This window comes from Lagenorhynchus albirostris, chromosome 10, assembly GCF_949774975.1.
Source record: "Lagenorhynchus albirostris chromosome 10, mLagAlb1.1, whole genome shotgun sequence".
NCBI classification, from domain to species: Eukaryota; Metazoa; Chordata; class Mammalia; order Artiodactyla; family Delphinidae; genus Lagenorhynchus; species Lagenorhynchus albirostris.
In genome coordinates this window covers 44,784,970-44,807,643 of record NC_083104.1, presented here as the reverse complement: position 1 = coordinate 44,807,643, position 22,674 = coordinate 44,784,970, and the positions used below count along the sequence as shown (strand labels likewise).

Sequence of the window (22,674 nt, the reverse complement as noted above, 5' to 3'; positions counted from 1 at the left end):
GTTACTAGCTTCACAATCCTTTGAAGATTTGGGATAATTTCAAAAAGATCTCTACTTTGTTTTTGGTTTAAAAAATTCAGATAAATCTTTTCCCTTCCTGTCCTTCAGGCTGTCTATAAACCATAGAAATTTCATTCTTTTCAAATTTAGGAAATAACAGACTCGTAGTAAGATGATACTGGTCATTTAAATCATGGGGGCCAACCACAACAGAGCCCCCGGATAAGATAGCCTTTTTTTTTTTTTTTTTTTTTGCGGTACGCGCAGGCCTCTCACTGTTGTGGCCTCTTCCGTTGCGGAGCACAGGCTCCCGACGCGCAGGTTCAGCGGCCACGGCTCACGGGCCCAGCCGCTCCGCGGCATGTGGGATCTTCCCAGACCGGGGCACGAACCCGTGTCCCCTGCATTGGCAGGCAGACTCTCAACCACTGCGCCACCAGGGAAGCCCAAGATAGCCTTTTGAGTCATGATTTTCCAAAGTCTCTGTGATGACTTAAGACCTGCTGCCTGAATAAATCCCTGAGAACCGGCCACATCCACTTTGCTTAGAGGTAAGCCTCCTCCTCCCTGCTCTACAGAGGCCTGAGCACCGGAGCTGCTCCCCAGAGGACCAGGTCAGAGCAAGAGAGCTCCATTACTCAGAGCATATCAAGGGTTGATCATTTGAGAACCGAGCTACTAATTGGACTTATGATGATATGAAAGGAGATGCTTAAAGTAAGGAGACGTATTTTTTAAAATCAAAATTTAAGAACATATTGAAAACTATGGTCTCTAAAGCAGTCTAAAATCTGTGGATTTCAGATATTTTATATACAACTCACAATAAAACAAAATGCATTTTATGTCACTACCCAGTACATGTATTCAGACGCATAAGTGAAATAAAAATGCCACGGACAATACTGTGTGTGACACCCTTGAATATTTTCTATTGTATTGTTTTAAATTAAGAAAATGCTACTCGATAGCCAGTAAACTCATTGCCCACTTATCAGTCACTTCCCATGGTCTGGAAAAATGCTGCCTCAGATAGTTGTAAGTGTATGCAGCCACCGTTGTCCCATACCTGCTTTAGAGTGCTTTTGGGATTACGTGTGAGGTTAGTTCACGAGTCACAGAAAATGTCATAGAAAAAACTTTTTTTTCACTAAAAGTGATTTTATTTAGCTTGAGTTCCCTTTATATTTACCAGATGTGGCTCTAAATTATGTGTTAGTCAAATCAAAGAACGAAATTTTTCTGGTTGATTGTGTTCAGAAGAATGTGAGGATCGAAGTGTTAGAACTTGAAGGAGACTTAAGAGGTAGTGCAGGCCAGCCTGCTCGTCATGCAGAGACCAGGAGGCGAACTAGTTGCAATTTTTAAGAAAGAATTAAGGTCGTTTATGTAATCATATGTTAGTAATAGAATGTATTTTAAAATACCATCACAGAGAGGCTGGTGTTGTGAGTGGCTGCTTCTGGATCTGAATGTTGGGGTAGACTGTGATACAGGGAGCTGTCACTTCTAGGTACCGTTGGGGAGGCAGTGGTGCCTGTGTCCCTGTGACTTTCTTGGCTGTGGTTGCTAGGGCCACTTGGAGATGTATGTGCTTGGCTCTTTCAGCCTGGGCCTAATAAAAGTATATATCATAAAAATTGAAAAAGACCTATTTAGCAAACGATGTGGTTAACATCTAGGAAGCTGAGGAAGAGGATTAAGAATGTGCTGACGTAAAGTTGCGCTTGGTCCTGAGTCTGTGCATTTCCTGTCCTGCCCAGGCGTGGTATAAGGAGCTCCATCCTCACATCTGAGCCTTCAGTTGCCCAGGAAAGTGAGAGAATGTAAATGAATTTAATATCTGTAGTCAAAACCTTTTCCCTCTAATATGTCGAGACTACAGAAATCATCGCGTTTATTTTTGCTGGATACTGAGCTAGGGCTTTCTAAGTGCTTCAGTCTCTGAGACTTCTCTCTGTATCTCACTTTTCCTTAACAGATATTTGTAAAACACTGTGATCTTTTTTTTGGCTAATCTCATAGGCTTTTCTTTCATCAATGTATTATCATAGGCAAACAAGCTCTAGGGAGGCCAGGCGATAAATTCCCTTCCTGTCCTCCTGGCGTTTTCTGTGAAATAGACAAACAACACATACATGCAACGAAAACAACATGCTTGTCTTAAGTGCTGTAGTTTATCCTACAAAGTAAATTCTAATCAAGTTAAGGAATCTGATTGTTTTTTTTAAACTGGAGCAGGATCAGAAAATTATAGCTTGTGGGCCAAATATGGGACACTGCCTGTTTTTATAAATAAAATTTTATTGGAACACAGTCATGCCTATTCATTTATGTATTATTTATGCCTGCTTTTACATTATGGAGACAGGTAAGTAGATGCTATAGAGACTGTGTGGCCTGCAAAGTCTAGAATATTTACTATTTGGCCTTTTATAGAAAAAAGTTTACTGACCCCTGGAATAAAGGAATATTTAGAGATTGAAGTATTGTCCTTAAAAAACCATCACTTTTGAATCAAGGCTATTTTCCCTTAAGTAGCATGAAAAAATTCTTCTGTTACAAACAGATGACAATTTATAACTAGGTTTGATGAGAGAAAGTGCCTAGAAACTATTGAGTGATTGATGTCTACCTTTTTTAAAGATCATTAAAAATCATTGTACATTAAATCATTAAGGCTGAGAAGATAACTAATGAGGCATATATGAAAGATTACAGTGTGGCATGCTAATAATTTAACTACAGGGAGGATTGGTTACATTATTTCAACTGGCATTGCCTATTTTGACAGTCTTTATAATAATTGTGAACTTTAATAAAATTTTACATTTATAAATATCAGTCTGAGGTTTTACTTGCTACAGTCCAGTGAGGCTAAGCTAATAGTCATTTGCAAAGAAGCCTCATATTTCTTGTGTTTAGATGTAGTTCAGTGTATTAAAATGAGTATTTAGTCATAATATTTTTCAGTCACAGAATTTAAGCAATAAAACATGGGGCTGCAATGCTCCATATCAGGGTAGCAGTTTAAATAATTTTAAAATAATTAATAAATTATCTTTTCATTTTTTAACAGACTTGTGGAAGAAAGCAAACTGATCCCCCGCATTTTTGATGTAATTCTGGTAAGAGAAGAAATGTGCGTCTGAAATTCAAGGGAAATTTAAAAGTTTTTAAAGTTTTTTTGACCACGTTGTTTGGTTGGGTTCTAACCCTAACTCTGCCCAGAAGGATTGTGTGTCCATCATGTCACTTAACCTTATTAGGCCTCAGTTTCCTTGTATGAGCTCTTGTCCAGCTCTGAAATTGTGTAGGGATGCTGTTTAATGACCTGCCCTCTTTCTGAAAATCCTTTGCATTTTATTTCTATAAAGTTAAAAAATATGTTATCTAATATAGAAAGAATACTGTATCTGAGGTTGGTTTGTGGAGGAAGGGCAGAATGACGATCACTGTGCTTCAATATGAATTTTCTGATTTTCACCATGAAGCTCTCTGACTTTGTCATCACTGGGTCAGATCAACAATTTTATGCTTATGGGCAGAAGTTGTCTTCTTCAGAACGTAGAATAGCTTAGCTTCTGTACACCATTTTTTCCATTCATAGAACACAACTTGATTGAAAACCATCTGTTAAAGAAAACCTTTCCTCTCTGGTTCCTATGTGTAGAGAATAAAATGGGACGTAGGGTTGGCTTTTCTCACTTCTGATAAATCCCTATTTATACTAAATAGAAATCTGAGAATTAGGCTGAAAACTCAGTTGGTACTTATAGCAAGGGAGTGCCCTTAGCCAAAGAAGTGTTCTCTTGTACCTGAGTGGGTTGTCCCCCCTTTACCAAAATGTTTCCCTCCATAGCTGACTGACAGTGCAAGGGACAAAGGAGGGGGACATGTCCGCAGTCAGATCAGCCGAGCCTGCCTTGGTCATCAGTAGAGCAATAGCTGTTATTGTCCCCTAACCCTGCCAATGGAAGATTAGCCCTGTTTAATCATCCTAAATTATTAATCTACAAGTTGTTTGTGTGCTGATAGGGCTGTATGGTAAAAACATTATTTTTCTTAGCTGCAGATCGCCCTTTTTTTGGTGGAGAGCTGTTGGGTTTGCTGAGCTATTTGAGTTAGGCGGGGAGTAGGGGTGGGCATGCGTAGTATTCCCAAAGCACGCTCAAGTGACAACAAGACGACCCAGAGCTGCCATGCTGAGAGGATTGTATTGCTTCAGATAGTCAAAGGGGATTTTAGAGACAGTATCAGGAGAAGAAAGGGAGAAAAGGAGATGAAGAACCATGGAGATCATCAGCTGTCTAGTGGGGATTTTTAAGCTTTGCCCAGTGGTATGTGCATCTCCCACCTTCAGTAGGACATACATCACTTGCTAATTCGTTGTGGAGTTGGATTTGCTTTTGGAGGGCCACGGGTGCCGTTAATGTTGGGTTCGGCTGCACGGTTGGGCAGGGGGCAGGAGCCAAAGCTGTCCACATTCAGCCACCTCTGGCTTGCGCTTGAAAAGAGACTTGGTGCTGCAGACAGAGAGAGCTGGAGTTAGACTGGACCTTAAACCCATGGATGTGACTCATCCCCTTGCTGTGCCAGGAGGGCTTCTGACCTGCTGAGGTCAATACAGCTCCTTTTGTGACTGATAGAAAGCTCTCTACCCAGCCTTTGGCAATCATCTCAAGGTCTAAAATCCCACACATGGAAAATTCTTCCCTGTATGTTACCAAAACCCCTCCATACGTGATGAATCTTTGTATAACAAGCACCTAGCAAGGCTTCATATTGCGCAAATGTTTAACTGATTAATGCCACCATTGAAACCCCTGTCATTGTGTTGTAGCTGTTGTTGCGGGTGCGCAGAAGTGACATATACTTTCCAGGTCAGGATTTCAACTTGTCCTGAGCCCTGTGACCTCGGAGGCATTTCTGGGAGGAGGCTTTTCCTCCTGCCGGAACAGCTCCATGCTCAAGTGTTTTGTAGGCCCTTATTTTGAAAAGAGGTCCTGCTGCTAAGAAAAAGTAAAGAAAAAAAACAGTTGGAAATCACTGCTTTTTGGGACAGGACTTTTGATGTATTTGAAAAACATTATTGAATCTCTATTCTATTTTTGACTTTCTTGAGTTGAATGATCACTACTTCTTTCTCTGTATAAATACATTTTTAATCAATGAAGTATCTTTGTAGCAGTTATCCTATGAACTATTACCTTGTCCTTTCTAAATTTTTGTCACCGAGCTAGACATAATATTTTATAGATTCTATGCTGTACTTTTTTTTTTTCCCCCTCATATTTTAACATTTCTGAATCCAGGTTATACTTCCCAAACCAATGACATTTTACTGTTGCTTTCAGCCAGGTGACCTGGTTGTCATTGCCTTAACCAATTCACTTCAGTTTTATTTTTCTTTTTATTAGTGCCCAAGAACGATATATTAGAAAAATATATGTCTAAGTTTAAAAGAGCTCTTTCAATAAAAATAAAATGAAAATTCTAAGTAATAAGAAACCATGCCATAGTTTAATTGGCAGCATTTTTCTTCTTTAGTGCTTGATAAAATAATGGTGTATTTTAGAACTGATGGATTCCTGGATTCAAGAAAACACAGTGTATACTTCAGTTGGGTTTGGTTTCTAAGTTCAAGGGCCTAGGTGGTGTCTGGCGTATATATATAGCAGCTTCTAGCAATGGTTTGATCAGAACGAGACGTAATGAAAAGATTGTACGAGACCCTTTGGCTACTGTTTGTGTCTTTTAGCCACTCATTAAAAAACACAACAGCATTTGACTCGTTTAGCTGGTGGTCCACTGTGACCTCTTGATGATTTTTTTCTTCACTCTTAGCACATAACTGTTTTCCATCTTCGGTTTGATGTACTTAGAGCCTGATAGTGGGCTTTATAACATCGTTGTTTTCTAGAGTTCCTCGTATGATACGCTCTTACCCACAGTGTAAGACATCCTCTCCTAGATGTTTTTCATTACAAAGCAAAGCTGTTTCTTCTGGTGGGCAGGAATTGCAGTCAGCTTCCATGTCTTTCCTGCAGGCTTGGAGGGAGGTGAAAATGAAGGCAGCAGAATTCTAAATTTGTCATCCTGTTTGGTAGGAGGTTTCTCAAGGGAGAAAGAGAATACTGTGTACTCCAGGGGAGGGAGTGATTGGCTCTGCTCCGTGTAGGGAGAGGAGTTTCACAGAAGAAGTAACCTTTGAACAAGGGCCTTGAGCGGCTTGTTGTGAGGAGAGGGGACATTCCAGCTTTGGGGGTGGTGAGTACTTAAATGTGCCTGCACCAGGGCCGTGGAGAGATGGTAGGGAGTGAGCAGTTTGGGACCAGATTCCCGCAGGGCTTTATACTGTGGTTCTTTCTTATTTGTTGGCTTTGCAAATAATTTATGCTCTTCAGAATCACAGTCCTCTAAACAAACTAGTGGTTACCAGTGGGGAGAGGGGAGGGAGGAGGGGCGATATAGGGGTAGAGGATTAAGAGGTACAAGCTATTATGAATAAAATAAGCTGCAAGGCTATATTGTACATGGGGAATATAGCCAGTATTTTATAATAACTGTAAATGGAGTATAACCTTGAAAAGATGTGAATCAATATCTTGTACACTTGTAGCTTATATAATATTGTACATAAACTATACTCCAATTTAAAAATTAAAAAAAATCAGGATCCTCTATTTAAAAGAAGACTTTTTGAGCCCCTCTGCTGCCTGGCCGTTGGGGTTGGGTCTGGGAGAGGATCAGGATTAGGATCATGGGCTTATACTGGAAACTTGAAATGGGTTGAAAGCTGGATTCTGGGAGTCACCCGCAGGACTCCATCAGCGAGGCTTTTGACATCAGCCAAAGGGACTGTGGGAAGGGAGCTTAAAAGATAGAGCCGGTCTCAGAGATCTCATCTAAGGGTCCAGGAGTTCTAACACCACATTCAGGCCAGAGAACAGGCAGGATGTTTTTAATCCTGTGTTCCAGCTGCAAGTGTCCCCACTCTTGGCAGGCCAAGCGGTGGGAAGAACCAGGTAGCTGATAGCTTACAAAAGGGAGCTGTCACAGCAGCTCGGTGCTGCTTCCCTGGCAGACACCGCATTTTCACTGGCAGCACAAGGCAGCTGTGTTGAGGGGAGTGGAGGCTCAGGCAGCCTGCATTGATTTTAGCTGACTCAATTCCCACATACAGCCCACATACAGGGTCTATGACTCTGAGGCAGTCTGGATCTGCTCAATAAATGTGGGCTCCTGGAGAAAGTCAATCATAGGAGGACCTGGTGGCTTGATTTTTGAGTGCAGAGTTGCTTGGCAAGCAGGATGGAAAACATTCTTCTTTCTCCTTTGCCACTTTCCAAAGAGTAGATATTGCTTTGAAATGTGTCTTAAGTATGAATTTGGATGGATCAGCCTTTGGGTTTTGCTATAACTCTAATCTCTCTTCATTTTATTTCAGTGGTTTATGTTTTGACCTACTTCCGTAAATCATTTTAATGCCAAGTAATATGGGCAACCTGTATTTTATTGGAAAAAAAATCTATATTCATAGCAGATTTTCCAATATGTGCCAAAATATTGCTGTCATGATATTTTATGTGTCTATTCCAGAGCAGACAATTAAAGAGCAATCTCATTGGCAAATGTTAACAATAAAAGTGGGATTAACAGCACACGAGTTTGACAATTATATTGTTTTAACAGTTCTCGAGGATAGCAGTTGAAGCAAGCTTGAGTAAATCTTCCAAGTCAACTGTATATTTAGAAAAGAGCCTCTTTACCAACCTTTGGAACCTAAAGGATTTAGTCCCTGAAATACCAAAGTAGTACAGACTGGTAGCCTCATCACATTTAAGGAATGTTTCCAATCCTGAGCGTTCATCAGGCTTCTAAAATTACTTTGCTCCATTCTAGTTGCAGCCCATCTAATGTGAATTGGTTCTCAGCGTTAAAATGACAAGTTACTTATAAGTTTAAGCGTCTGCATGCTTGTGTCCAATATGCCATTAATAAGTGCTGCTCTGCACTTGAGCATGAGTTGCTAAAATAGAAAACATGATTTGATTAAAATTTCAAAATGCTTGACTCAGGAAGGTACTTTAAAAGTTACACAAAGAGTACTTACTGGATGCAGGGGATAAATCTGAATCTTCAGTCTACGTGGATACCTGTCAGGGATTCTGTAGACTGTAAGATGGAGCTCTATAACCAATTCCTGGTGTATACGAAGATGGTTTTATACACTGCTAACACACTGCCATTAAAGTATGTACTTCGAAGTGTTTTGTTCAGTGGGGGTGAGGAAGGAGATGGATTTGCGCAGATCTGTTCTGTAAACTGATATTTACAGAATAACTCTCTGGGGCCAGTGTGCAATGTATTGATACTGGATTGAATGAAGTGAAGTTGCCCATACAGCAGCTGAACTAATGGCTTTGATCTGATCAATACAATGTTATCTGGTTAGCTGAATAAATGGGTTGAAGCTAAGTAAAATTAACTTCTATCAGTATACTTGGACTCAAGCATGACTAGTTACTGCATAATCAGCCCAAATGGTTTGAAAGAAGATGGACTGTATTAAGATAAAAACTACATGTTATATCCACTGAAAAAATGCTAAAACAGGGCTTAGGATATCTTTGGCCAATCACAGAGCATATATTGGGAGTGTGTTACATAGGGCTTCTCCCAAGTCAGTGTAATCTTGCATGATATCATCATCATTCTTGTTTCTAGTTCTGCTCTAGTTCCTGGGCTTCACTTTGAGGAAACAGGTACTATTCCCTCTTCCTTCTCTGTAAGGAGATGGTCTAGTTACAAACCGTAGAAGTAGAAAGTGATAGGATGTCAAATAATGTACTTTCTAAGAGTGTTAAGCTTTTGTGTTTTTTTGGTTTTATTCTTAATTGATCGTGGGATTAGACTTGTGAAGAAGTAAGTGTAAAATTAGGGCATAGCAAATAAATGAAACCTCAACAAGAATGAGTTACAGACCAGTGAAAAGAGGCGCATGGTCCAATAAGGTGTTATAAGGGAGAATCAAGAGAAAACAAACACTGGATTAAATTTTGAACAAGCGAAAGAATTAGTATAGTACTGGAAGAAGAGGCGGTGTTCTTGTTTGAAGGGCTGTGAATCTTAGGTACTTATGTGAGCCTGTCCCCCTGCACTCATCTCATTGCCTGTGCTGTTGATTAAATTTCTCCTGCAGACCTGCGCTTTTCAATATGGTAGCCAGTAGCCACATATAGCACAACAAGCACTTGAAACGTGGCTGTCTGAATTGAGATGCGCTCAGAGTGTCAAATAGATACCAAATTTCCAAGGGAAAAAAGAGTGTAACGTAGCTGATTAATTTTCCTGTATTGATTACATGTTTAAATGGCAGTATTTTGGGTGTGTTGGGCTAAATGGAATATTATTAAAATTAATTTTATCTTTTTCTTTTTTTTACTGCAGCTTTCAGAATATTAAAAATACGTGGCTTGCATTATATTTCTGTTGCATAGTGCTGCAGTAGGTGATTTCCTGTCTTGTACCCTCAGTCACATTGTGACTTTCGCTTTAGGAGGAAATTGCTCTATGTACAACCAAACCGCGTTTGTCCCCAGCACATTGCCCTCCCTGCTTTTGGTTTTTCAGTACGTTTTGATTTATTAGTGAACAAGTGAGGGAAGTGAGGCATGGCTGTTATATTTAGACCCTTTCTTCAATCACAGCTGACCTTTCGCCCCTTGATGGTGGATTGGAAGATGAAACGGTAGGAAGCGCCAGTGTTCTTCAGTATAATGTACTCACAAAAGGCAGTGTGGTTGTAGCTCCCCTGAATTTCGGCCATGACTAGTGATACCACTCAATTTTACTTCTTTCCTAACTCTGCAATATATGAGGATGCCCAGTGATTGGCCATTGGTCAACTTTGGGTTCAGGCTTCTGTTAAAATGCCCACTGTGGTCATCAGGCCTTGCCCATTCTCACTACTCCAAAGCCCTGTGTGTTTGGGGTCCTTTGATAGATAGAACAAGGTGAGGTAGCTTGTGGTATATACAAAGAGGTACTGGAAGAGCCAAGTTTAAAAGCAGTGATCATTCATTCTCAATATATGACCAGTGAATGTTATGTTATCTGAAAGTTCCTCAGTAATGTAGGACCCCATAAGTTTATTCATGAACAAAATTATTGAGATACCCATTTTTTTGAGAATATGGAAATATCAGTAAAAAGTTACTAGTTTTGATTAAAGCAGCAAACATCTACTAGCATTTGCTTTTGATGCTCTTTGCGTTTGTTTTCTTGGATGAGCAAGAAAAAGCAGAATTTATGTGCTTACCCCCTCGCTGCAAAGGATTTTCAAGCTGAGCCAGGAAATCTGATGCAGTAAAGCAGTTTACAGATTTATGGGGAAAGGAGAGCTTTTTAAATAGCTCTAGCAAGTGAATTGCGTTTTGGATTTATTAGAGGTACCAAATTGGAGAAACACTATGATGAGATGCCAGTAAGGGCAAGTTATTACTCAGGATTTTTTGGTTTATTTTTTTCTGACAACAAAAACAATACGTGCTTGTAAAAAGTTCAGATCGTACAGAAATGTCTAAGATAGAATGGGAAATTCTTCCATAGTATCACAGCCTACAGCTTGATGCATATTTTCCTCATTGTTTTTCATGTATGTATTTTTAAAAAAATATTTATTTATTTGGCTGTACTAGGTCTTAGTTGCAGCATGTGGGATCTCTGTTGCGGCACACGGGATCTTTAGTTGCGGCATGCGGGATCTCTAGTTGCAGCATGTGAACTCTTAGTTGCAGGATGTGGGATCAAGTTCCCTGACCAGGGATCGAACCCAGGCCCCCTGCATTGGGAGTGTGGAGTCTTAGACACTGGACTGCCAGGGAAGTCCCCCACATATGTATTATCTCTCTCTTCTTTTTTTTAAAAAAATGGGACCCTACTAAATAATATATTTTATATCTGTCTTACTTTACAATGTCCATGGCAGCAGGGTGTGTGTGTGTGTGTGTGTGTGTGTGTGTGTGTGTGTGTGTGTGTGTATGTGTATGTATGTATGTATGTACACCCATATGTATTATTTGTTCTATTTGATGGCCATATAATATTTTTTGTATTAGCACAATTTATTTAGCCAATCCCCACTGACGGACATTTCAGGTTTCCCACCCCCCCAACTTTCTGCTAATATGAGCAGCACTGAACAGAGAATATCTTTGTACATCTGTGTGAGTTTCTATAGGATACGTTCTTAAAAGTTGCATATTACACCAAAGTATATACATCTTTTGTATTTTAATATTACTCTCTGGAGTGGTAATATAAAATTCCCCACGCAGCAGTAGTATAAAACAACACCTGCCTTGCCATACTCACAACTGAGTGTTACTGGTCTTTTAAATCAGGGGTCCCCAAGCCCTGGGCTACGGACCAGTACCGGTGGTCCTTGGCCTGTTAGGAACCTGGCCGCACAGCAGGAGGTGAGCGGTGGGCCAGTGCGTGAAGCTTTATCTGTGTTTACAGCTGCTCCCCATTGCTCACATTACCGCCTTAGCTCAGCCTCAGCATTATGGTGAGTTGTACAATTATTTCATTATATATTTCAACGTAATAATAATAGAAATAAAGTGCACAATAAATGTAATGCACTTGAATTATCCCCAAACCATCCCCGCACTCCGGTCCGTGGAAAAATTGTCTTCCACGAAACCAGTCCCTGGTGCCAAAAAGGTTGGGGACGGCTGTTTTAAATTGTCAGTTGTTTGTATTTTGACCCGTGTGCTTTTTAATATCAGAGTCAAATTTATCAGTTTTTTTGCTTATAGCTTCTGTTAGGAAAGAACTTCTCTTCGACAAGGTTATAAAGTATTAATCCATCTTTTATTCTATACATTTATGGTTTTATCATTAAATCCTAAAGCTTTGCTCCAAAATAACTTTGTTGTGAGGAACGACTACAAGTCCAGCTTTTCTCTTCCCCATACCTCCCTCTCATCATCACCAAATTCTTTCAGTGGTGTTCGTTGATGTAATTCATCATGATGGTGACTTGAAATGCCATATTTATCATTCATTCACTGTATTTTGTTTATTGTCTGTATTGACATATGTAAGCTGCATATATTAAATGTATCAATATAATTTGATGAGTTTTTACCTAAATATTCAATCAAGATAATGAATGAACATACCTATCATCACCAACATTTCCTTGTGCCTATTTTTAACCCATCCCTCCCTACCCCCATTCCTGTCCCAAGCAACTATTAATTTACTTTGTCTCTATAGATTAGGTTACATTTCCTAGAATTTTATATAAACTAGTAATAAGGGATGGACTCTTTTCTTTTTTTAATGAATCCCTGGCTTCTTTTGTTGAGCATACTTACTTTTTCCTAGGGAGAAAGCATTATGTCTGATTTGAACCATTGGGTTTTGTTAGAATCCTTTAGCAGGTTGAGAAGTTCCCTTTCATTCCTAGTTTGCTGAGAGATTTCACTGATGGATTTTTTTTCTTTATCTCTTAAAATCATCATGTAATCACTTTAAAACATTTTTTAATATGGTGAATTTATTGATTGATTTTTGTATGTTAAAACAGTCTTGCCGCCTGGAGTTAAAACCCATGTGATCATGCTGTATTTTTTTAATATATAATGCTGGATTTGATTTAGTAAAAATTTTAAGTATTTTTGTGACTATGTCCATGAAGGATATTGTTCTATAGTTTTCTTTCCTTATAATCTTTTTCTGTTTTTTGTATCAGGGTAGTGTTGGTCCCAGGGAACGAGTTGGAACATGTTCCCTCTTCTGCAAATTTTTGGGAAAAATTTTCTTTTAGAATTGGTATTTATTTTCTCCTTAAATATTTCGTAAAAATAACCGGTGAAGCCACTTGGGCTTGAAGTTATCTTTGTGGGAAGCTTTTAAAGTACAAATTCATTTTCACTACTGGATAGAGGGTTATTCAGTTTATTTCTTTTGGTATCTTTCAAGGAATTTGTATATTTCATTTAAGCTGTGAGATTTATTGGCATGAAGTTGTTATGGTGTTACCTTATTATCCTTTTAGTGTCTGAGAATCTATAGTGATGCCTCCCTCTCATTTCTGATACTGCTTTTTTGAACAGTGATGAAAAATTGAGTGTTCTCTTTTTAGTTCCCTTCTAATTTAGTTAGCTGGAGGTTTACTGCCTTTATTTGCCCTCTGAAGGAACTAGCTTTTGGTTTTATTGATTGTTTTTCCTATTTGTTTTTTCATTAATTTCTGTTCTTTATTACACCTTTTCTGCTATTTCCTTTGGGTTTCATTTTTTGCTCTTATTCTGATTTTTTAAGAGATGCTGAGGTCATCAGTTTGTGACTTCTCTGTTTTATTACTGTAATCACCTAGTACTATAAATATCTCTCTAAGCACTGTCCTAGTTTCAATTTTGATATGTTTTATGTCATTTTCATTTAGTTCAACATAATTTCTAATTTCCTTTGTGATTTCTTCTTTGGTTCATGGATTATTTAGAAGTCTGTTAGTTAGTTTTCCCATATTTGGGGCCCAAATGTATTTTTTATTGATTACGACTTAATTACATTGTGGTTAGAGAACATACTTTGTATGATTTGCATCCTGTGCAATTTCTTCAGACTTGTTTTATGGCCCAGTCTATGGTAAATGTTTCCTATATACTTGTGGAGAATGTGTAACTGCTGTTGTTGCTTGGAATGTCCTGTGAATGTCAATTAAGTCAAGTTGGTTGTTAGTGTCGCTCAAGTCTTCTGTGTCTTTACTGGTTTTCTGTCTACTTGTCTGTCACTTACTGAGAGAGGGGTAATAGTGTCTCTGGCTAAAATTGTGTCTTTGGCTAGTTCCCTTTCAGTTATATCACTTTTGTTTTCTGCTTTGAAGCTCTGTCGTTCCATGTAAAAATTAAATTTGGGATTATGTGTCGTTTTGAGGAATGGAACTCCTTATCATTATGAGATGCTCCTCTTTCTCCTTGGTAATATTCTTTGTTCTAAAACCCACTTTGTCTGATGTTAGTATCACCACTGCAGCTTTCTTTTTCTTTTAATTTTTTTTTTTTTTTTTTTTTGCGGTACACGGGACTCCCACCGTTGCGGCCTCTCCCGTTGCGGAGCACGGGCTCCGGGCTCGCAGGCTCAGCGGCCACGGCTCACTGGCCCAGCCGCTCCGCGGCATGTGGGATCCCCCTGGACCGGGGCACAAACCCGCACCCCCCACATCAGCAGGCGGACTCTCAACCACTGCGCCACCAGGGAAGCCCATGCAGCTTTCTTTGATTAGTGTTAGTAGGCATATCTTTTCCCATCTCTTAACTTTTAACCTGTCTACATCTTTGTATTTAAAGGTGTTTTCCTGGAGATAGATGTACTTTGATTTTACCTCTTTATCCAGTCTTAAAATATTAGTCTTCTTTTGGAGGTGTTTAGAACATTTTCATTAAAAATATTTAAATCTACCATCTTACTACTAGTTTCATGTCGCATCTTCTGTTCTTCTTTCTCATTTATTTCTGTCTTTTCCAGCCATCTTTTATATCAGTTGAGTATTTTACCTTTTAATGGTTGGTGTAGGGTTTACAATATGCATCTTTAATTTACCTCAGTTTGCCTACTATCATGTAGGTAATTACCCTGATGTAATGATTACCTCCCAATATACTACCAGGCAAAGTAACCAAGGGTCATTGGACATAGGGGATCACAGATCAAATAAAAAAACTCACATCACGTGATTTATTGACCCAATTAAGTGCGTATAGTGAGAAGTAAGGCATAGGGTAAATTAACACGTTTTAATAGGGTGCAAGCAGAGTGAAGTACACTCCACCTGAATCCTGAGGAACAGTGTGTTCGTATGCTCTCCCCCCGCACCCCCAGGCTGCATCAGCCTTCCTCAGAGTTGCGTCTGAGGAACAGTTCCCACCGATGGAAAGTATCTCAGGCCAACAGCACATACTTGGAGCGACATGTATAGTTGGCCCTGGCTGTACTTGCCAGTGAACTTGCTGACCATCCATGGGTTTTATTTGTGTTTCTTAAGCAAAGAACACACCTGAGTAGATGTCACCAATGTGTGGCTTAATTAAAACTTCATGTATTGGTATCTGCTATTTTAGTATTTAGTTTAATATTTAGTGTATCATGAACATTTAGGGCCCAGATGTCTTATATATGTTTAATGACTCGTGAATACTAGGTATCTTCTGGTCGTTTCATCCATTTTTATTCATCTCTAGCACACTTATGCTCTATCTTTATATGTCACATCGTATGGGCATCAGACATTGCATTTTCTCTTCCGTCTCAGAATTAAATCCTCCATGTAATATGGAAGTGTACGTCACACCACTCCGTGTCTTATGTGAGAACCTTTCAGCGCATATTTCTATTTGTAGTGGCTTCTTATCACCTACATCATGAGATCCAATTCCTTCCGAACCCTGCATGATCTGACTGTGGTTTCCTGTCCCGCCTCATGTCATCCTCACTTTCCCTTCCTGACTGTGCTGTCATCATGTTGACAGCTCAGTTTACTGAATAGGCTACGCATAGGCCTCCTTTTCTCCTCCTCAGGACCTTTGCTTCTACTAGTCCCTCTCCCCAGAATGTTCTTCTCCCGTCTCCTTGCATGGCTGAGTGCATCTCATCCTTTGAATTTCAGACACCTCTCTACCTCGTCCGCACTATGAGAATAAGGAGCCACACCTGTCTCTGTAGCCTCGCCTGTCATCTGGCACAGAGTAGCCTTAGGTGTTACGTGGCTCTATTATATAGTTAAGGTATAATGCATTATTATTTCTAATGTCGTGCTAGATTTAATACGTGAACTTGTAGAAGGGTTTTTACTTAAGTATTTGTAAATGTATGAAATCGGTCTGTAGTTTTCATGTCAGGCCTACTACTGTTCTTAACTTTATATTGGGATATAGCTATAGTTTCACAAGAAACTGGAAAGGTGGCACAGAGAGGTCCTGTGTACTGTGCTCAGTTTCCCCCAGTGGTTGTAGCACACTTAACTGTAGTACAGTATGAAAAGCAGAAAATCTACGTTGGTACACCATGTTCTGCATCATTCAATTTGTGTACATTTTTTGAGGGTTGTTTTATGGCCAAGGATATGGTCTTTTGGTTTACGTTCTGTGGATGCTTGAAAGGAATATGTATTCTGCTGTTATTGGTTGAAGTGTTGTATAAATGTTGATTAGACTGTTTTGGTTGATGGTGGTGTTGACTTCTATATCCTTGTGATTTTCTTTCTAGTTATTTTATCAGTTGAGGAGAGAAGGGTGTTGAAGTCTTTAATTATAATTATGGATTTGTTTCTTTCTCTTTTCTCATCTCCCAGTTTGTGTTTCCGTGTGTTTGCATCTCTGTTGCTTGGTTCATACATATTTAGGATCGTTAAGTCTTCTTGGTGATTTGAATCATCATGTCATTTTATCATTATAATTTTGTCATTATGTAATATCTGTGTTCCTTTTAATTTTCTTTCCTCTAAAGTCTGTGTTTTCTGATATCAATATAGCCACACCTGCTTTGTTTTGATAAATGTTTGCAAGGTATGTCCCTTTCCATCCTTTAAATATTCAGCCTCTCTTTATCATTATAGTTAAAATGAGTTTCTTGTAGGCAGCATATAGTTGGGTCATTTTTATTTCTTAATCCACTCTTCAAATCTGTCTTTTCAGTGATTTATTGAGACCTTTTATATTTAATGTAAGTATTGATGTTAGATACTAAGTTTGCCATTTTATTTTTCTGTTTTTCCTTTTTTGTTTTTGTTTTTGGTTCTTTCTCCGTTTTCTTTCTCCTGCCTTCCTGTGGATTACTTGAATATTTACTTATCATGTCTCCTTAATCTTCTCTAGGCTGTGGCATTTCCTCAGACTTTACTTGTTTTTGATGACCTTGGCAGTTTTGAGTGTTACTGGTGTTTTGAAGAATATCCCATAATTCGAGTATGTCCAATTTTTTTTTCATGATGAGATAGTTATGGGCTTGGGGGAGGAATACCACAGAGGAAAGGTGCTGTTTTCATCACATCATATCAAGGGTACAGGCAATCAACAAGACCTGTCACTGAGTGTGTTAACCTTGATTATGTGGTTGGACTTTGTCAGGTTCCTCTAAAGTTACTTTTCCCCCCATTTCCATACTTTACTCTTTGGAAGCAAGTCATTAGGCACTCAGAGGTTGGGGATTAAGTTCCACCTTCTTGAGGGCAGAGTATCTAAGTAAATTATTTGGAATTTTCTATACAGGAGATTTATCTCTTCTCCTCATTTAATTACTTTTTGACAACTTTAAAATTTCTCCCCTGGTTATTGGCTCTTCAGGGTTTTTTTTTTTCCTTCTTTAATTTACTTTGGAAATTTGAATTTGTCTAGAATATCCAATCCATTATTTATTAAAGTACATCGTGTAAATATTTTTTTTCATATTGGACATTTACCTTTCTTCCTAATTTGGTATATTTGTGACTTCTCTCATTTTGTCTGCATTAAGATAGTGTTTAATGCTTTTTTTCCCAAATCACTAGGTCTTGGTTATTTACCAATTCAACTGATTGTATTCTATTACATTAATTTTAAAAAAATCATTAATCATTCCTTTTTCTCTCTTTTTTTTTTTTGCGGTACGCGGGCCTCTCACTGTTGTGGCCTCTCCCGTTGCGGGGCACAGGCTCTGGACGTGCAGGCTCAGCGGCCATGGCTCACGGGCCCAGCCGCTCTGCGGCATGTGGGATCTTCCCGGACTGGGGCACGAACCCGTGTCCCCTGCATCGGCAGGCGGACTCTCAACCACTGCGCCACCAGGGAAGCCCCCTTTTTCTCTTTTCATTAGAATTATTTTGTTCTTGTCCTGGTCTCTTGATTTAAGTGCTTTTATCCATTTATCAGTTTTCCTTCTGAGAAATAACAGGCATCAACCTGAGCTACATCTGTTTCCTGAGTGTGTGTCAGGGAGAGAAGTGGAAAGTGGTATCATGTGGAGTTTTGGGGTGTGACCTGTGACCATCATTGTTGTTCAGTCAGTTGGTCATCAGGCACTGCTGGGATTAGAGAGGAGAATGAAACACAGATCTTGGCCTCAGTGAGCTCACAGTTTACTGTGGAGGCAGACATAACTCGAAAGCTATAACACAGAATGGTGTAAATTGTAACAGAGACACAGTGGGCCAACTCCGTGCTGTGGGGTGATCAGCGCCCCTTCCAGGAGGGAAGCACACTTGGGCTGAGCAAGAAGTGTTGCAGTTTGCACATTGGACCATATTCACCAGCAGAAGTGTGTATTTGTTCTGTCTGCTCCCTTCCCCAAAGGGCAGGCGTGCCTGTCCTTCCTGTGCTTGGATGACTCTCTTCTCCTGCCAAGGTAAACTGGCAGTGAGTCCTCGTCTCTTTTCCCAGCTGTCGCTTCTGAGGATCACCTGGTCTCTGTTGACCAGGTGAGAGGCCTTTGTCACAGGTGCTCACAAAACCCTGTCCTTCTTCATAGCACTTGTCATTTTGCAGTTTTATGCTTGTTTTGTGTGATTAGTTGATTAAAAGTCTACCGCATGATTACTGACTTCGTGAAGCAGGAACTATGTCATATTTGGTCGCCATCGTATCCCTGCACTCAGATCACCGACTGGCACATAGTAGGTGCTCAGTGAATACCTACACGGTCGAGTGAGTGTGTAAGGGGGAGTGGTGGTGGATGGAAGGAAGGTGCTTGGGGTCCACACCCCTGCCAAGGGGTTCAGACTCTGCTTCTTGTCCTCTGTGAGTCTCAGAAGAATATTAACCAAGGATCTGACATGGTTCAATTTAATTTAGAAGTATCTACCCGGGAGCCATTTGTGTGCAAAGCACATTTTACAACACGTGAGTAAAACAAGCAGTGTTAAGTAGATTATTTTTGTAGATATTAACCAGTAGTTATTATTCACTAACCTTCCCATTTTGAAAATGCCTTTTCTGAGCAGTCTTTTTATATGTTGATGTCGATTCTCTCCTGTGCTGTGGGTAGGAGTGATGTTGAGAGGTTTTACCTATGAATATTGTCTCCACCCACTGAGATGTCCACATCCTAATTCCTGAAACCTACGCACATGCTAGGTTGCTGGGCAACGGGAATTTAAGGTTGCAGGTGGAATAAGGCTGTTAACTAGCTGACCTTCTGATAAGGAAATGATCTGGATTTTATCCCCCTGGGCCCAGTGTAATCACAGGGTCCTTAACTCTGCAAGGAGGAGTCCTCAGAGATGTGAGCAGGACTTCACGGTCACGGGTGGCTTTGAAGGCGGAAGGTGGGGCTCAAGGGATGCAGTGGCCTGCAGAAGCTGGAAAAGGGAAGGAGACAGCTTCCAGGAAGGAATGCAGCCCTGCCAACATCTTGATTTTCAGTTCCGTGAGACCCGCCTTGGACTTCTGACCTCCAGAACTGTAAAATAATACTTTTGTGTTAAGCTGCTAAGTTTGTGGTTAATTTGTTACAGCAATAATGGAATACTAAGGGAACACCGCTTACTGTATTTTATGATAAGCCTATCTTGTAAACAGTCATGAGGAACATCACAGAGTAGTCTTTGTAGAAGCAGCAACTGAGACTGACTTGGAAATCTGCTTGGGTCTTTTTGTGTTGGTGTATTTGGTAAGTGATACAAATATCCACATATATTTGATGTTTTCTTAGATTAAGACTCACATTACGATTCTTGATCTAAATTGGTCGAAGCAGAAGAAATGTCCTCTTTTTATTCTGATGCTGCCCACATGATTCACACGTGAATACTTCCTGCCGCACCAAATAACTACGGCAGTTTCTAGGTTTCGTTGTAAAAATGATTCATTTTGCTCTCCATGACAGGCTTTCGTTTGAAATATATTACTCATGTGCTCTGGGAGATTGCTCACATACGTCTCTCTCCCCCGTCTGGTCTCCTGAGAGGCTCTGTATCTGTTGAATCACTGGAATTTTATTTTACTTCACTATAAAATGTTTTATAGTTTTCCATAGCTCCAGTTGAGCTACTTTTTAACAATTAATATTTTAGAGGGTTTAGTTGAGAAAGTATGCAGTGCTGTAAACTGTTTAGATAGATGCCGGGGGTTGCAGCTGGAGCCAGGCCAGGCCTTTCTCCCTGCGATGGAGGCTGCTCAGCCGTGGGGTGCTGAGGTCAGCTGGGACCAGGGCGAATCTGCTTTCATTGGTTTTGCATGTTGGGGATACTTGTAATGTTTGGTGGGTCCACTCAGCCCTCAAGGGCCTTAGAACTCTTAAGGGTTATTAGCTTGGGTCCTTTGGGAAGTCAGGGATTGCCAGTAATGAAAGGAATGCTTAGAAAAGAGTTGTTTTTTTTTTTTTTTTTAGGAAGTGGTCATTATTTTTTTAATTTAGGGAAATACATGTCAAGAGGCACGTTTTGGTTTTCCCTTTTTGCCACGTGGTATGTTGTGCCAATGTATCTCCCTTGGTCCACACAGAGAAAAGAATTCTTGGATCCTGTTGAGTTGCCTCAAGAATCCTTAAGGAAGGCCCAGCTACAGAAGAAGAGTTAGCTCGCGGGTTGGCTTTGGATGGCACGTGGGGACATATGTCCCTTAAGGCTTTTCCACGGTGCCCCACCAGAGGGTGGGGAGATACCAGAACATCTGGGTGTCCACTCTGGGTGGGACTTCCCTTCTCAGTCACCTCCATGCTGCCTGCGAACAGGGGCGCTCAGAGGATTTTACCCCTGACTCTTAATCGAGGACTCTGCAGGTGTGGCCTGTTCTCAGGCCTGGCCGCCCACCCGGGGAGCTGCAAAGAGACACTCGGGGGGGATGCTACCTCTGTCTCGAGGGTGGAGGTCAGGGATGCCATGGTAGCATGCAGTACACAGGGTTGGCCCCAACAGAGACCTCCCTGGCCCCAAATGTCAGTAGTGCTCACGTTGAGAGAGCTTTTCCTGGAACCTGGCTCACTTTCTTCCTTCCCACGTCTACTGCTGTCATCATTCTTGGTAACTTCAGTTTTCGTGTAGATGGCCATCAGTATACCTCAGCTGTCTCACTTCTGATGTTCTGTTCCATCCCCTGCACATACCTCGTGTGTCCAGCCTGGGGGACACATTTCTAACCTTGTCCTCGCTCATCAGGGAACTCCCTTCACAGTCTCACTCCAAGCAGCCCACTTTGACTGCCCCTCCTGTCCTTCCAGCTCACCTACTGTGGTTCTCTCAGGAATCCTTCCGCCTCATGGGGGTGTCCAGACCCTTGATGCCGCCATTCTCACTGTCTGCCCGTCCCTTATGTCCTCACTTGCCTTTCTCTGCTCCGTGATGTATCCGTCTCATGCCCTTGGACCCCAGTTCCCTTACCGCCCCCCCCATTCCTTACCTGTCACAGCCACGACTTTTATTAAGCCCAACTCTTTTCCTGTTTTCCATCAACCCTAACCTGATAAATTAAAATCTGCTGGAGAAAAACACAACCATACTGACTATACCGGTTTCTCTTTAACTGACTAAATCTCAACTGGGAATCCGTGGTGCTCTGTGTGTTCCCACTTTCAAACCACAGCTCCCACTACCAAGCGGCCTTTAGCTTCATTGAAACATTTGCTCACCCAGCACCAAAGCTGCCGACCTCTAGGCACGTGCACCCGTCTCCTTCTCTTTCTCTCCCACCGTCCCCTTGGTGGAATGACTAGAATAACCCTCCTTTTATCGATGGCAAACCAAGTCTTCGACTTGTGTTCTGGGCCTACCCCCTCTGGCCTTTGTAAGGTTTTTCTCTCAGCAGTTGTCTTCTCTGGCTCTCTTGTTATGAAATAGTAGACACGCTCTTCTTCCCACACTCCTCTGCAAGCTACTACTTAATTTCTCTTAGCACCCTCATAGCTAAATTTCTTGAAAGAGTTGTCTTTGATGCTCGCTTTTTTACCTTAGGCGGTTTCCTCAGCTACTCTGTAGGTTTTTGTTTCACTTCTTTACTGAGATTGTGCCTGTCAATGTCAGCAATGACTTTCACACTTGCACATCCCGTGGTCTCTGTTGTTACTTCCTTGACCTGAAAACAGCTCTTGATAAAATTGCCTGCCTTCCCTTGTTGAGACCATTCTCGGCCTCGGCTTCTGTGGCCCCACCCTCTGCAGTTTCCCTCCCACCTCCCTAGCTCCTGCTTCGCAGGCCCCTTTGCAGACTCCTCAAGCTGTATTTGACCTCGAAGATACAGGGCGCTGCAGAGCCTGTCTTGGGACCCCTTCTCTTTTTTATCTGCATACTTCGCCGTAAGTAAATCTATCCATGTCCGTAGCTTCAAATACCATCGCATTAGTAATTCTCCATTGACTGCCCTTTTTAGGACGAACAAACTGCATTTTTAGCCTGCTCAGTGCCCCGGGAGGCCGACCCAACCAGCTACATCACCTGGTTTCCTTAGCCTCTGGCTTCTTTGGGGTTCTGCCAGAAGGAGGTGCTGGCGTGATTGAGGGCACCTCCCCGCCTGGTGGCCGTCCTGGCGGTGGCTGAATTCCTTTATAACTGCACTTCCTGTCTGGGGTCCCCTCCTCTGTGGCTCCAGCTCCTCTGGGGCTGTGGCAACACGATCCCTAACCCTCGTCACTTCGGGCCTAAGAGTAGCCACTGCTGGTCCCTGGGTGCTTCAGCACCCCTGCAGGCTCTCT

General features: G+C 41.0%; 1 protein-coding gene across 1 annotated transcript in view; it reads left to right on the top strand.

Moving 5' to 3' along the window:
• The window catches only part of ULK4 (unc-51 like kinase 4), a 506,210-nt gene that overhangs the window by 211,256 nt on the left and 272,280 nt on the right, over positions 1–22,674 (top strand). The window contains exon 30 of the mRNA XM_060164074.1: positions 3,080–3,128. Within this exon, the coding sequence (XP_060020057.1) occupies positions 3,080–3,128 (49 nt within the window). The remainder of the gene's footprint in view (positions 1–3,079; positions 3,129–22,674) is intronic.